At 53.8% G+C, this 16,780-nt stretch overlaps 1 protein-coding gene across 1 annotated transcript in view; it reads right to left on the bottom strand.

Moving 5' to 3' along the window:
* Window positions 1–3,054: 3,054 nt before the first annotated feature.
* Window positions 3,055–16,780, bottom strand: part of Ntn1 (netrin 1) — a 185,076-nt gene continuing 171,350 nt past the window's right edge. The window contains exon 7 of the mRNA XM_038326553.2: window positions 3,055–6,952. Within this exon, the coding sequence (XP_038182481.1) occupies window positions 6,624–6,952 (329 nt within the window). The 3' untranslated portion in view covers window positions 3,055–6,623. The remainder of the gene's footprint in view (window positions 6,953–16,780) is intronic.

The following is a 16,780-nucleotide window of genomic DNA, read 5'->3' as shown; positions in this document are numbered from 1 at the left end:
TGGTTGCTAATGGACCATCCAATGGAAGAGTAAGAATCCGTAGAGCTCCATCATCCAGTCTTGTGGGAAACCCCAAATCTGTACAAATAGTGTCTCCTTGGAGCCCCCCACTTTGGGGCTCCGAAGAGGCAGCATTGACAGTCTGTTTGACTTTCTCACCTCCTCTTGACTTGCTCAGCACGAAGCCCCGGCAACTCGTGGGGCACTTTGAACCAGAGCCATGGAGGCCTGGCTCAGCCGCACTAAAAGCCCTTTTTTCAGGAAGACACTGGCCCAGGCCTGCACACAGTCGCTTCTGTTCTTCTGACTGAATGGGCATTGCTAGCAGTGTGACCCCAGACAAGTTACTTCACTTCTGTGCACCCATGGGCAGGGGACAGTAGAGGGGAAGCTGCCTGGGAGGTTATAGCACTCGATCAGACCAGCAGTAGCCAGGCATGCCCAGCTGGGTGTGGTGTGCCAGAGAATCTGCTGCCTCGAAACCCAGGTAAGATGGCTCCTGGAGAGTGGTCTTTGCCAGTACGTTTTGCAAGATCTGGTTTCCCAGTTTAGAAGCGTCAGACCTGCAGGCCAAGCACTATAGACTAAGTCTTGCACCACTCACACAGAATAAAGAGAAGCAGGGCAGCCGGAGCACCCTCTCCTGGGGAGGGGGAGAGGGGGGCTCTGTCAATGCAAATAAACCTTATTAAAATAACAGCATATGAATTGTTTAACTTAACCGATTATTAATTATATGCATTTTAAGTCTGGAGACCATATAAAGAAATCCAGATACCTGGGCATAACCAGTACTTTTGTTGCATTTAAACTTTATGATTAATAACTATGCTGAACCTTAGCTGTCATTAGCCCCAAGATAACCGCCTCACCGGCTCTGCAATTTCTGGGCCTAGACACAGCATCCACCAGGCTTTCCCAGAACTGACATGGAAACCCCTGTATCTTTTTAGTCTGCTGCCTGCTGCCAGCAAGCCTGCTGCTGGGGTTATGCACCTTCTCCTTGAGTGTAGATCCTTGGGGCTTTCCTACCACAGGGCTTTTGCAGAATTCCCAGCTGGTCCTCAGCTTCAGGAGTGCTGTGTCCCACTTGTCAGAAGTGCCAGCATCTAGCCAAATAGCTGTTTGCTCTGTTCCCTCAGGTGGTTATATGAGCAGCTTTTGTGTAGACCGTGCCAAAGTTAAGCAGATATCCTCCCACCTCTTAAAGAAAGATAAAACTAAACTCCTTCATCCTCTCACTGTACCAGAGGGCTTCTCAGGCTTCTTCCCTGCTACATGCAAACAGCTAAAAGCTCTGACCTCCTTCCAGAATGCCTTGCTGTCCTGCCAAGCCTCTGAGTTGATAAAGCAATGAGTTAGGCCATCCGCGGTCAGTATTTCTCACTGGCTGCCGTTCTTGCACTCCCGTTTTTCTTGGCGGAGTTCTTATATGTCTTCATTTAGTCTGAGACCACAGGGTGTGTCTCTACCCTTGGTGGGCATCCCCATTACAGGGCCCTGTCCCTGGGAGATGCAAAGATGGGATGGGTGAGCCTCATCAATTCATGAGCCCTCCCTGGTAGGCCTCTGGTCTTCATACCGAACCAGCCCCCAGGTCCTGATGAAGTCTGTTCAGCTTCCTTAGGGGCTTCCTCCCACCTTCCTCCACTTTTCCCACCACCTTGGCCAAGTATTTAGCAGAGACCCTGCTTATATTCTGTTTTCTCAGCACTGGACAGGTATCAGCACCTCGTCTCCCCAGCCAAGCAAAGGCCCTAGCAGGTAAGTAACTGTTCAGTCCGTCTTCATGCCTCTGGTCAGCAGTGTGTTCCTGCCAGCAGAGAGCCCAGCTGTGAGGGGGCCAGAACCCACTCAGACACAGACAGCTTTGTGGAGAGGAAAAAAAAAAGCTGTATCATAAAAAGTCCTTGAGAACTGAACTCTTGGCTTAACATGACCAAACTTCCAAGTGGTCACAGAACTCTTAGCCCTGGCCCTGAAGCCTGACACTACGGACAAGGCTTGCTCTTCCTCAGCCTGGCCAGCCAACCAGGAATTGCTTTCTGTCCCAAACTACCACCACCAGGCATTGGCATTCAAGAAGGACCAACTTCTGGGATGGACTGGGACACCATATGTGTGTGTGTCCCTGCCTGCCCTAGAACCCTACCTCAGAGCTAACTCAGCAGAGGCTAACCCAACAGTGTCATCCACAAGCTGCCTATCTGCTCTACGGCAGGGGAAGGCTGCCATGCCCCCAAAGCAAAGGCACCCAGAAATCCACATTGCTGAGGGGTTGAGCCAGACCAGCAGGTGAGTCTTGTCTTCAAAATCACTGGGTGTAGAAGGGTCAGGCCCAAGGGTCATGGCAACACATCCTCCCAAGGGCTGGCTTGCTGTTCAGTAAAGAAATCACAGCCATTTGGAAGTTTAAACATAGCCTTTCCAAAAACCACTGAGCTCAGCTCCTGGTGGCTGTGTGGCACTGGCATGGACCCAGAACCCGCTCGGCACTAAGCCCCAGCAATAGGCTGGGGAAAACAATCTTTTTGCATGATCTCTTTAGTTTCAACAGCCTCCTGGATTTCCTCATCTCTACTTCATCTTGAACAGAAGAAAGAGGTAGTATAAAAGTGTAGAAGGGCTTGCAGGCTCTGAATCTAGTGGGGAGGTCAAAGGCTGCCCCATCCCATGCAGCTGGTGAGGGTAGGGCAAATCAGGAGAAACCCCCCCCCCCTCCCTATCCCCATGTCTGGGAGTTCCGGAGACTGGGAACGGTCCGCCTCAGTGGTGACTTAGGAATTGCGATACAGACCGCCCCAGTCGGGAGCCCGTTAGCTTAGAACAACAGCCAGAGCCAGCAAGCCCCCAGGACTTACTAAGCAAGGCTATCCTTTTCCTGCCTTTTTTGGGTAGTTAGGGCTCTTTGTTTAAAACACACACACGATTTTGTCTTGCTGGGGTGTTCTAGGGCAAGACGCCATACTCCTTAAGTTGCTGGAAGTCTCCACCCTTCTACCTCCCCGTATGCCACCACCATAGACTAGGCCACCAAGAAAGGCTGGGACACAGAACAGTATACAAGAGTTTATTTAATGATATCTGAATTTAGTTCTATCATGTAGGGCCCACGTTACAAGTTCATCTGGGTCCATTACAACTCTAACAACAACAAAAAAAAACCCTTAAAAAAAAAGAAAATCCACAACTTTCTCCATGTCATTAAATATATTCATATATAATAACCATAATATATTAGTATGCATTGGAAAGAAACACTGACCCAAACAATATGTCATGGTCACAACTAAACATTTACAATTCTGAGTGAGCAGAATCGGTAACAGGGGAGGCCGGGGTATCCAGAGCAGGAAAGGGGAAGAATGGTCACTGACGGGGTGAGGCTGGCTTAGTTTTAGGCAGGGGCAAGGCCCCACAAAGACAATTTTGATACCCCTGGGGTATGGCATGGCCATGTCCACAAGAATGCCTGTCTGTGAACCATGACCCATCAGTGAGCCTAATTTGCCCACTCTGTAGGCTTCCTGGATGGAGTCCTTGAAGTGTTGAGACCCTAAAGGAACCATTTCCCAAGTCAGTCCCAAAGGGTCTCTTTTTTTCAGTCTTGTTCCAGCTCAGGGCAGTTCTAAGACAGCCTGTACTCACTGCCTGTAACTAACTTCCGAAGCAGAGTTCTAGAAAGTTCCCAAGGCCCCCAGGCCATTCCAGCCTCCCTGGGCTTTGCCTCAGGCATCTGACCTCCCATCTGAAGGAGCCCCATGGTCCTGCCCCACTTTCTAGGACGGAAGTTCTGATCCAGATGCCAGGGCTCACAGGGGTGTCCAGGAGCACGCCATTTCCTTTACCCCATACCACTGTGTGACTGTGTCAGCAAATGAGGCATTCTGGTGGCAGGGGCACCAGACCACCCAGCTCGAGAGTGGAAGAGAGCTGGGGAATCTAGACCAGTAAGTGGCTAAACTGGTACGGCTTTCTTCAGAGACCTACATATCACAGCTCCGTTAATACACTCTCAAATGCAAAGGCCTACTTCCATTTCTGCATCCCTTCCTAACTGTACAATAGGATGTCTCCTTTCCCCTTCCCATCCCCTCCCTAGGGTGGGGCCAAGGGTGGGTGGAAGACATTGCTTCCCCAAGGCTGGCTCTCAGGCAGAGAGGTGGACTGGATTCGGGCTAGTTACAGAGATGGCAGCATTGACCTCATTCATAACCTGGCTCATCTGACCATTCAACATAATCCCCCAATAGCCATGCAATCAGGGGCAGGGCAGGATGCCTTGGTGGATGTCCAGCAAGATGTCTTGTTGCTCAGCTGGCCCCCAGCACTAGTTAAGGGGCTTCAGTGGACACAAGGCCAACACTAGGACTCAAGGCTCATAGTTTGAAGCTGGTCAGAGCAGAAGCTACGCTGGTACAGAAACAGGACACCTGCTGTGCAGTGCGCTATTGTTTTTGCAGATGGCACCCAACAAAACCACACTGGCTGTCTGAGCCTGGATAGTGGCCCTTGACTAGCAACCTCAGGCTTGGACCAGAGAAGCCCCAGGACCCTTCCCAGGGCAGGCCTGGTCTGTGTGCACCCCGCCAGCCTCTCTGAACCCTTACAGCCTTCCTTCCCACACTTGGAGCAGCCAAGTCACCTCTCTAGGCCCTCTCTGATGGCCAACACCTGTCCTGAGCCCTGGGACTTCCTGAGGCTATCCTCTAGGGAAACCACTCCTTGTACCCCACCACTCTCGATGTCTCCTCTAAAGGTGGTACTGTGTTTGTCTCAGACCTATCCAGGCTCACATCCTCAACCTTCTCTAGAGACAAGCTGCCTGTGTCTCCGTGCTAACCCCACCCACTGTGCCCAGTGGGCTAACAGAGCTGGTGTGTAACTATGGTAAGGCCAGGGTCTGAGTACCAAAGCTGGTGTGACCTTGGGCACGTATACACCTTTCTCTACTGGTGAAAATGAGGACAGGAAGCCCTGTCTCGTGGGTTTGTGATGAGGACAGGACAGGAGCATCTGCATAAAGTGCCTGGCACCAAGCGGTGCTCAGTAAATGGCAGTGGTGACGTGGGCAGAAGGGGGAGATGCAGAGGGAATCATGTCACTAAGGGGCCGAGCTTCATTCCTGGCATGGCCCTTTGGGGACAGCCAAAATGGGCAGGGGAAATGAAGCCAATTTCCTGACTGAGAGGGAAGCCAGGCCTCTCATCCAGTGTGCGGGGCGTGAGGCTGGAGGCCCGAGTGCAGGAGGCAGGCAAAGAGAAGTGTGAAGAAACTAGAGAAGCTTGGGGCTGCCTGCATGAGGACAGGAAGCCTCTGAGAGCAAAGAGGGCTACGCACACAGAAGACCTGGGCACTGCCACACAGAAGGCAGCCAGAAAGGAATGGATGAGACTGCCCAGGCTAGACCAAGACAGCTGTGGGCTCCGGTGGCCTTAACCTAGTAGCCTGTTCTTTCCCTTTGGGGGCCAGTAGTGAGGGCAGCAACAGTAAGCGGTCACAGCTCCCTTGGACCCTTGTAATCTGACCTGTCCTGGCCTTGCAAACCTGCAGCTTGGACACCCAGGCACCCTGCTGAGCAGCAAGCCCCTTCCCCCAAGTCTGGCCCAAATGGCCTCTAGAGCCGCTGGCATTCCAGGCCTGACCAGGCCCTTTCCAGCTGTTGACACTGCTGTGAGGCCTTGTGGGAGCTGATGTCATTACACAAATAGTGTCATTGCCCTAAACCCCGCCGGTACCCCCTTCCCCTCCCCTGGAAAATGTCATAAAAGGGGCTGTTTCCAAGTTTCCAGAAAGGAAACTCTCTGGGAGGTTTTGGTTTGTAATGCCTCCTCCCACAGGCAGCTCCAGCAAAGGCAATGACCACCCGGCTTGGGCTTCAGGGGTGTCCTTAGGGCCCTAGGCCCTCTGATGGGCCAGAAGCCTGGGTCAGACCCACTGGGGTAGAGCAGGTCCCAGGAGGGACCTCCCCTCCCTACAGATGGTGAACTCCACCCAGGAGACCAGCCCAGCAGGTGGCAGTGGAGACCCAAAGCTGGCTGATCCCAGTGCCATCTGGCCCTTTGACATAAGGACCTGTTGTCAGAGTCTGAAGTCCTGTGGGAAATCCTAGACAGCAGGTGATGGAGAAAAGAGGGGGCATGACTAGTGTCTGATGGTGATTGGTTGCCCCTTGCCCAGGCTGCAGGCCCGAAAATACACAGTTCTTCTCACATCCCCTTCAATAACCATCAAACACAGTGACTGTGGTCCACTGTGCCATTCTGTGCCTGCCTCTCGGGACCCAGGGCTGGGTGCCCCCAGCCCCTCCACAGCGACCCCCACTTAGCCCTAGGGAAGCGCATCTCTGTTCTGGAAGGCGCACCATGAGGTAGCTATGTCTTGTCCTCATTTCTCCAGGGCCTGGCCTGTCAATACAGGGTACTTTCTGCCATGCACACAAGGGCACAGCCAGGGGTGTGAGAGTGGGGGCTGGGGCGGAGCCGCTGAGGGCCCCGCCCCATGCAGACTTCGCCCCGCCCCCACCCTCCCCCCTCCCGGGAAAACCATGGCGGGCCAAGTCCAAGGCTGCCAGCCCCTGCCAGCGCCCTGCCCGCCCTCCTAGTGCCCGCGCCACCTCCGCGCTAGGCCTTCTTGCACTTGCCCTTCTTCTCCCGCTGCTGGAACTTGCGCAGCCGCCGTGCCCATGTGTCCCGCCACTGGATCACCAGGCTGCTCTTGTCTGCCACGATGCCACTCTGGTCGGGAGAGTCCTCAGCATTGCCCAGCAGCAGGTACTTCTTGAGGGGCTTGATTTTGGGGCACTTGCAGGCGATGTCTCGTGAGCGGATCCACAAGCTCTGGTCACCACGGCGAATGCGACTTGTTCCCTGCTTGTACACGGAGATGATGTTCACCGTGAACTTCCACCAGTCCCCTGCTTTGTCTGCCTTCAGGATGTGGATCTGGACAGCTACAAGGAAGCAAGCAGGGGTGTGGGGTGTCATGGTTGGGAAGCACAGCCAGGTGCCCAGATCTTGGGATGGGATGGGCCCTATCTGCACCACGCCTTATAAGAACCTGGAGGAAAGAGTGGAGAATGACTGCAGAGGGCCGGCTCCGCAGCTGGCAGTAGGTGAGCTGCAGCAAAGGTGATCCCAGAACCCCACCTGCCACTGCTCCAAGAAGTGTTGCTCCTGCCTTTGTTGAAGGTGCCACTTAATTAATATTGCATCTTGGGACAAGTCCCATCTTGTGAGATGCTGAGGTTCACAAAGGAGACTCAGGAGAGTGGGGCTAGATGAACTAGTATACCTCTAGCTCCCTGGGTAAGATCTACCTGCCCCTCCCCAAGGACAGATGGTCTCAATGGTAGCAGTGCTGACCCCTCACAGTCTGGAAAGGAAGACCACCTCACATGCCTATGCTCCTACCACTTCACCCCAAGCTTTAGGATATACCCAAAACACGCTCCTTACTTCAACACAATTGGAAGAGCCCATCACGGGCTCTCAGTAACCAGTAGCGAAAGAACCTGCCAGGTAGCCAGAGTGCTTTTCCAGGGTCATGATCAGACAGAGTCCTTAAACCCTTCCCACCAGCTTCATCTCCCCGGGAACCTCTCACGTTCAGCCCTACGCCCCCCACCCCAATTCTTCAGCCAGTTTTTACCCTTCTACAGGGTTCTCAAATAAGTGTGTGCCAGACTCCCCTGGAGAGCTTCTGATTCAACAGAACTGGATGAAGCTCACTTGCTCTCCCCAGGATTGCTGATGCTATTGGTCCATAAGACTGGGGATAGATGCCTGATATGTGAGAAGAAGCCACTACTGAAGACAACATGATGCATTCTAAAGGAGAAGGGGATGCTTATGAGGAGGCGGCTGGGAGGGAGCTCAGTCAGTGAACCATTTCTCAGACAAACACTGGGGACATGAGTTCAGAACTCACAGGCACAGCGTGCATGCCTACAATTGCAGTGCCAGGGCAGGGGGCTGAAGGCAGGGGTGTCCTTGGTCCAGGTTCAGTGAGAAACTGTCTCAACACAAAAGGTGGAACACAACGAAGTAAGCCACCCAAACTCAACTTCTGGCTTGCACACATACAAAAAAGATGGAGGACCTTCGTTGAAATAAGTGCAGCACCAGGTTCCATTCAAGAATTTTCTTGGCGCAGGGCTTTTGTGAGTCTTTAAGTGGTGTTGTGTGTACGCCTTGGCTTCCCAAACATTGCTGGCTGCAGAAACTTGGGAACTGACATTCCAGGGGATTCCTAGAGGTGGTCTTGACTATGCTCAGCCTCATTCAAGGGAAGCAACCATCTTTTCCAACCCAGAGCCAGGGCTTGTGCTGACCCCATATGTCACACCCTGTACACGTCATCCCCCATGGCAGAAAAGTGTTACTCTTTGGATCACAATGAAGAGTACCTTACCATTGAATGTACTGAGCCCTCTTGAGAAATCAGCAATGGCTTCATGGCCCCAGAGAAGCCCAGCTTGTCACCTCCCACCTTGGTCCCTGTTGCTCCAGGTGATTCCCCATTAAAGTCTCCAGGGGCCTCCCTGCTCCCTTCCTGTGTCCATGCTGCCTGGTCAAGGTCCTACGGCAGGGGAGCAGACAGCTGGGTGCAGAGGAGCACCGGATGCTTCAACTCACCCTCCTGGGTGAGGGAAGTAGCCGATTTTCCCATATTTTCATTTCAGCTGTTTCTAGGCATCCTGAACTTTGCACTTCAGTCTGAGGGCTCCAAAGAATGGCTGCCATGGCAACCGTTTCCATGTTTTTGTCACCAAGGGACTCAACACTCGGTGTGAACTCTGAGGGTGGGGGTGGAGAAGCCCTCCAACCTAGAGAAGTGACTCTACAGACAGAGGTCACCGTGGCAACTGAGTGCCCCCTCAGCTAAGTGATCGGAGAGTTACCGCCCGAGCCCTGGTTTTCTTTCCCGGGACTGAGCTGAATACAGAATGAGCCTCTCTCAGGACACAGCCATTTCCCTGTGTGGCAACCCTCCACCAGTCAGTGTTGTCCTGTCAGACACGGGCTGGATGTGTGGAGGCCCCCTGACTGGGTCCTTGGAGATGGAGACCAATCCCAGACTCAGCACTGATGCCCCAGGTTCCTCTGTTGCAGTTTTCACACCTTCACTTCAGAGAATGACTGTATCTAGAGACAAGGGCTTTCCAGAGACGATTACGATGAGGTCACGAGGGACCCCATTCCAGTGTAACAGGTGCCTGTAAGAGATTAGGGTATTCAGGGGGGTCTTGGTCCTCAGCCTGATGAACAGGCTTGAGAGGGTCTTAGCTTTACAAAAAAGTGCCCAAGATGAGAGCTGGCTGGGCCAGGTCCAGCCTCGGACTGGGTCCCCTGACTCCCCAGGACACTTTCCTTCCACTGGGAACCGTGCAACAGCGTGGCTCTGACAGTGGGCATCACTGGCAGCCTCAGGACTCACCCTTACCTCAAACCTCTCTCTAGGTGAATTATTGTGGAAAGGCAGGCAGCCCCTGCCTCCACTCCTTAGAAACAACTATCACAGACCTCAAAAGAACCTGTTTATCTGAGCCCTGAAGGTCAGACACTACTATGTTCAAGAATTAACAGGTTGAAGAAATGGCATTTGTGAGCCTTCTGTGGTGGGGACCTTCCTAGCTGCAGGCTAAGACAGCATAGGCCCAGAGGCAGGGGAGGGTGGCACGAGGATTCATGTGATTATGCTGGAAAAAAATCCACATTTCCGCTGCCCTTGGCAACGCCTCCATACATTACAAAGCCCACCAAGTATGAGCTGCACACGCAGCGCATGGGCCAAGTCCCTGCAGTGCACATACCGTTGAAAAGATTCAGAATACACATTGCAACAGCGACCTCAAACAGACCTGCTCTGTGCACTTAGAGAGCGCGAGCTCTGGCAGCCGCGTGGCACACACCAGGGCTGCTGTCACCTCTGACCGGCTGCTGGCTGTTGCTTTGATCAGGAATGACCGAAGGCTCCCGACTACACCTAGATGTGTGTATGTGATAGATACCACGTGGCCAGGTGACTGAGCACAGTTCGTCAGCCGCTCTCCAGGTCTTGGGGCCACACGGGGTTCTGAATACCTTAAGTGAGCCCTTGCCCACTCCCATCATATGATGCCACAACAACAAGGTGGCATTTTGGAAGCAGAGAACAGCCCTTGCCAGATACTGGCTCTGCTGGTACCTTGACCTTAGAATTCTTAGCAATCCATAGATTTTTATACAGTCAGCTGTACTTTGTTAGCGCGCTGCAACTGGCCACACAACGAAACTTGCCACCACCTATTAGCCTGAGTGCTAAACTCCTATTTTGAGGTAAATAGTCTAATATTATCCTGTACAAGGCATGGGACATGGGGTTCAAATGAAGTCTCCTCCATTCAGAAAGGAGGGAGATGATTCGCAGCAAGGTGACCATGGACATGGGGAGCACACTGGGACCCCTTAAGTTACAAGTTGCTGTTAGTGGAACGGAAGAAGACCTCAGCGTGAGGCAGAGGCAGGAGGGCTCATGGAGCAAGCACTGGCCTGTGCCCCTGGCCCTGCTGTATACAAGGGATGCCACTCCACAAACCTACCCTCCCTCCCTGAATCCTATTCACTGGCAACAGCCGATATGAGCTAGTGTTCCCCAACTTCTGTGCCTCAAAGTGCTTGGTCCAGGTTAAGCCAGGGCTGGAAGAGCCCTCCAGGCTGTCTGCAACCCCAGCTCAGCTCTTTGGGGAGGAACCAGCTATGGGATGGAGCAGATCCATAGAGAAAGTCTAATGGGGGGGTGGGGCTGCCTAAAACTCAGACAGGAAGCCAAGCACTCTTCTCCGTGCACTGCACAGCCCTGAGCTTAGCACCTTGTAGCTAGGTGAGGCAGGCAGTCCCTCCCGGCAATGTACCAGGTCACGGAATGGATTTCCATGCTAGCATGTTTCTCAGCCACCAGGGCGGGGTAAGCCAAAAAGCCCATCTTCCCTTACCTGAATTCTAGCTACATTTCCAGCTAGCAGGAGCACCTGTTCAGTCCCTTGGCCGAGCCCAGCAGTGGCTCAGGGGATGAGAAGGACTCTGAGGGTCAGTCCCTACAGGAGTCGGGCTTGGCAAAAGCCACCTGAGCTGCTCTTGGTGTAGGGGCTGGGTGGGAGGCCAGGGGTGGAGAAGAGTGTCTAAGGGGCAGGCCCAGGGTGCCTTGAAGTCGTGTCTCTCTTGGGCACAGAGTACAGACTGCAACCCCTGCCTACGCATATCCCAAGCTGCAGCTCCAGGCTTGTTCTACCATGAAAGAGAGGGAGTGGCCACCCTTCCCAAAGGCCTCAACTTCCTACTAAGGTCCACTGTCTGGGAAATACCCAGGCCATTAAAGGCAACTTGAAGTACGCATGGGGAGCCCCCATAGGGAAACTCGCTGTTCTCTCCCTAGAACCAGTTCCACTCAAAACCCACCTCCCTTCCTGGCCCACTTCAGCTCTGAACCAGGGGCCATCAGGGCCTGCCAGGAGCTCCAGGCCTCCCAAGAACCTGGCAATTCCAGGAGGGAACAGGAGTTGATGGCCCTGCACACAGGTTTAAAGGACCTGCCTCTTGAGGTCAAAGGTCCCCACCAAGGCTGGGCCTATGCAAACAGACACCTCTGTTGGCTAATTCAGAGCCTACAGCCAAAGAGAAAGGCCCTCTGCAGCAGAAGCCACCTGCTGGGCCATCCACAGGAGAACAGAGACTCGGCAGGGAACAACTGTTCCCCTTGGCCATGCCCCTCTATCCAGTACTTCTGTGGGGGAAGCTTCTTGCCTTTCAGAGCTTTCCAGGATTTATAGGATGCTCAGAGTAGGCCCTCGGGGCCACCCACAGCTGTCCCTCCTAAGGGCTGCCCCTTGCTTCCCCTCACCTCCCTACCCACCTATGCTTTCCTTTTGGGCCGGTCCAGCTAAGGAAGGGTTGTCACCCGCCTGCCTCAGAGAAAGCAGCCAGGAAGGATGGGGGAGGACACCGATCCCACAGAAACCATTAAAATCAAAAGCCCTGTAAATCTCCAGGTGGAAAGAGCATGTCACTGAGCCTCGGCTGCTTCCATGAAATTCAGCCCTGTCCACCCACGCGCAGGCCAGCGTCAGACCCTGCTCGAGGGCTTCTTGTTTAGAGGGTGGCACCTGTGCAGAGTGCAGACCCGGGCTGACACACATAAGATACACTGTAGATGTTCAGCCAGGCCCAGCAGTCAGCCACACAAGCTTGGAATCCTGGCTGCTGCCTTCTGCTGCTTCATTCTTGAGAGGGGAGAGGCCATCTTCTAGAGTAGGACATCTGAGAACCATCTTAGAGGAAGACATTAGCGCTGACCCTGAATACCCTCAAGTTCCTTAAAACCAAACCACTCCAAACTTGCTTATCCCGGGAAATAAAGAGTGCCCGGAGCCCTATGCAGCAAGCACAGTACAAAGCCAGCAGGGCTACACACTGACCCCTGCAGAGGGCTGGGCTCTGTCATCAAGGGCAGCTCGAGTGAGAGAGTTTGGAAGTGCTTCAGGCCATGCTTCTCAAAGCCTTGAAGGCTGCTTGAGGACATCTTTCGAGACAACAGATAGGGAGAAACGTGTGTCTATGAAGACTGCTGGAAAGGAAGCCCGGGACCAGAGACTGGAATGCCAGAGTCTGGCATGCGGGCGTCATTGCAATAGAGACTGCAATCCCTGGGATGCCTATCCTAACTCCATTCTGGCTCACTAGACTCATAGGCTAGACCATCCTCTCTGAGCCTCTGTAAAACAAGAAAGACACCCTTTCCCAGATAACCTCTGTGGTTTCTCTGAGTCCCCCTGAGCCATGTCTCCCTCCTAGGAAAACACAGGAGACCACAAGGAGCAAAAAAGAACAAGACAGACCAGCACACAGGCAGATGAGGGTCTGGCACTGCCCACACCGAGAACAGCCATCTCCTCTTTCTGGACTGGGTGCAGCAACAGTGGCATCAGGCCAGGCTCAAGGCTGGGAAGAGCTGCAGAGTCACCCTGTTTGTACCAACCCCCACCTTGCTTCCCAGGGGGCACTTTCTTGTGGGCACAGAACCTTTGCTGTACGGCTGTCACTGGGGCTGCCTGGCCTTTCCTTCCCAACCTGGTGGTCACCCACATTCCACAACCTCAGCCTGACTCATGCAGATCCAGCTCCACATCTGGCAGCCAGATGTGGTTGGCACTCTTCAGGAGGGGGGGGTCACATCTGGCTGGAGAAATAGGAGGATCCTCAGGAGGGCAGCGACCCCAGGGAGGGTCAGTAAGCCTCTGAAAGAGCATGCTGCATGCTGCTGTCTGGTTTGAGCCCCATTCTTTCAACCAGAGGATGTCCGGGTGACACGGCTCTTCCCAGAAATCACTACCAGCAGCCTCTGGCGCACATCAGAGTCTTCCTTGAAAAGACAGCCCTGGGGCACTCTAATGCTGCGTCCATCCCCAGTGTCACTGGAGCAGATGCAGTAAGTTCACCTCTATGACATGGCAGCTAAGGTATCTGCTCTCTGAAGGGACTGGGGCTGCTGAGAAACACTTGATCCCAGGGTCACTGAGAAGAAGAGACAATACTCATGAGGTAGCAAAACTCCATGTCCACAGCTAGGAGACCCCACTCCCTTATTCCCAGTCTGAGCCAAGAGACAAGAGCTGGGCTAGCACCAGGCCCTGTTGTTCGAAGCAGAACTTCCACCATGACAGTCCCGTCACCACAAAGCCACCAAATCTATTCCAGCACTCCTCATCCCCTCACTTCTACATCTGCCTCCTTCCCTGCTCACCCCCAGAAATCCATCTCCACCACCACCATCACTGCTGCCCCTCACTACACTGTCATCTCTGCACGCCAGCTCAGGGGCTCCCTGCTGTGGGAACCACCTTCTTCCTTGCCCACCAAGATGTCTTGTGGCTTTCCCTCCAAGTCTGATCTGGAGCTGAGACTCAGTGTTCCACTAAGATATGAATTTGCGAGCCCTCTAAGGTGGGTATGTCTCTTCTAGGCTGCCGAAGGCTAAATCACCAGTGTTGGGGAGAAGAATGCTCAGGGGCCTGGGATTCCAGAACACCCAATGCTGGGCTTGCTATTTTACTTTGCTGGGTCTTGGTGAGCCAGAGGAATAAAAACTCCTCGCTTCCTTGCGGCTAGTGAACACCAGGTAAGGGTAAGGCAGGGCTAGCAGGTGTTCCCAAGAGTCATTAAGGGAGCCCAGTCCTGGGTCCGCTATCCTCACCTTATGTTCACCGACTCCAGAGCTCCCAAGGCACAAATGAGCTACACCAGAGCTCTCCCTCGGTGCTCAGGCCACACAGGGCCAAGACGCCTGCCCACAGCACTTCCCCTCAAGCTGCATCCTTTGAAAGCACCAGCGCAGGCTGTCAGGTGGAACCCTTGAGGCTCGTGTGAAAGCATCTTGAGTTTTCCATCTGGTGGTGCCAAAACATCTTTCAACAAGGGGGTGACTAATAAACATTTCTGGGAATGAAGCACTTTTCCAAGAATTGGCAAGAGGAAGATGATCTCACCTTTCACAAGAAGAGCCCATGTGCATCCCAGGGAGAAGGAAGAGGACACTTAGGCTCCCTGGGCAGCTGCTGGGGGATAGGCGTCACCCTCAGTGGGGTCACAGTGGTTTCTGCACACAGATGTAAGCAGCCCAGCAGGCCAGTTCTGATCTCTCTCTCCCGGACCATCTACGGCACCCCTGCTTGTCCTGATTCTCAGACCCCACCTGCCGGTTTCCAGCTTCTGTGCATGGACTCCCGCTACTAGGGATTCCTGCTTAGTGGTCCAGGTTACTCAGACTCCCTCCCTCATAAGACCAAGCCAGGCCCTGGACAGCCCCACTCAGGCTTCTTCTGGGGCTCTCATAATGTATGCCTCTTCCAAATGTATACTCGCTGAAGGCAACCCGTGTGCCATGCAGATCTGTGAGTGCAGTACACAGCAAAGGGCCGAGAGCTCTCTGTGATGTGTGCAGAGGGGAGATGTTGAGGGTGGGAATGGACTGATGTGCCCGGACTCCCTAGCTCCCTGTGTCCGGACTACCACGTGCATGTGGTGCGTCGCAGATGGGCGGTGTCTGCGAGAAGCAGCTCAATGCAGTGGGGACACTGTACAAAGTTAAAGGCACAACAAAGGTCAGAGGAGCCTTTCCCCAAGAAGCAGAGGAACTCGGGAAAGGAGACAGCCATGAAGTGGAGGGCCCCAGCCCTTGACCTCAGGGGTAGAGGCCTCTAGAGCAATGGGACTCCAAGTTAAGAAGTCTCCGGGTAAGATGGCTCCAGGCAGATTTGATCCCTCTACGTCTGGGCTGACGGGGGATGGGAGGATGGCAGTCGTGGTGGGGAGGGGAAGCATGTACACACACGTGCACACTCACAGACCATCCCACAAAAGAAGGAAGGGTCCTTCCAGAGAGAGGTTTTCTGAGACTTGCGAAGAATAAAAGCTGTCTTCATGGTAGGGGTTCTACACTTGTCCTGGCCCTGGCTCTTGAGCATCTGTAAGGTAAGCTGGATTCCCCTAGAGGGCAACAGAGGACTGAGGAGGCTCAGCAGAGGTGGGGACAGGTGATGGATGACCTGCTCTCCATTGGCTACTAATAACCCCCTTAGACATGGTGCTGGCACTTTGATATCTTATCTCCTCCATCTGAGGAAACGAAAGCCCAGACTGTGAAGCTTACAGACAGGAAAGGATTGAACCATCTTCCCCACCCGGGGAGGGGAGGAGTCTCTCTAGATGGGAGCCAGCAACCTGCTGAGGCCCTGTCCCTGATCCCCGCTGTTTTCTCACCTTGCCTAGTATCTACCCACCCACGCTTGGTCTGGCACTCCTTGGGTTGCCCAGCCAATCTCTTCCCATGGCCTCCTTGGGCTATAGGTTTCTGTCCACTGGCTACCACCCAGGATTAGTGGAGCCTGAATCAGAGTTCTCTGGCTGCCCCAGGTCAAGCCTCACTTGTTGGGGTTGGAGGAGAAAGGGGCTCTTCTCTCAGCAGGGGTGGCAAAACCCAGGTTCTAATTAGCAGCTTCTGGAACATCCAAGTGCCCTAGATGTGAAGGAAATGTGTTTCCTAATTGGCCCCCTGCCGGAGTGTCAGTCAGCAAGCAAGAGGGATTAGGCAGCCTCCGAGCCAGCTCTTCGCTTGGTCTCACCTCCTCTATATCTAGGCAGCTTCTTTCCTGTCCATCTTCTCCCTGGACTAGCCACATCTTCCGAGTGCAGGAGGGCTATCTCAACACACTTATCTCAGGCTATGTGGGTCCAACCAAGGGCACGCAGAAGAGTCTCCACCACCCAGCAGAGTCCAGTGAGAGGCATTTCTCCATCTCAGAGTAAAGTTCACACTGCTGGGCAACCCCCTTGCTGTACGCACTGCCGTGTACCTGGCCACCACCCTGTCCAGCCCCTGTGGTCTACCATTTACTCCCTTCTCAACCCAGACTCCCCGAGGCACTACAAATCCCATAGTGCCTGGCTCTTCTGAGCCCTCTGTGGAACCTGTGTGACCCCATGGTGGACACTGAGCTGCACTGAGGAGACCACCCCTACTTCAAATGGCCTCATTGCATAAGGGAGCCCTAAAACCAAAAACCACGGTGGTGCTTAGAACATGCTATGTCTTTGCCAGAATCTTTATGGATCATAACATCCCCAGCACAAGAGGGCTGCTGAGAGGTGGTAGGGCCTCTGGAGGTATTCTGGGGCCAAAGGGCTTCATGCTCAGGAAGGTCCCATGAAAGGTAGGACCTTGAGAGCAGGTTATGCAAGATACCTGG

This window comes from Arvicola amphibius, chromosome 4, assembly GCF_903992535.2.
Source record: "Arvicola amphibius chromosome 4, mArvAmp1.2, whole genome shotgun sequence".
NCBI lineage: Eukaryota > Metazoa > Chordata > Mammalia > Rodentia > Cricetidae > Arvicola > Arvicola amphibius.
Note: the sequence above shows the minus strand (reverse complement) of the source record. Positions and strands in the feature narration are given on the sequence as shown.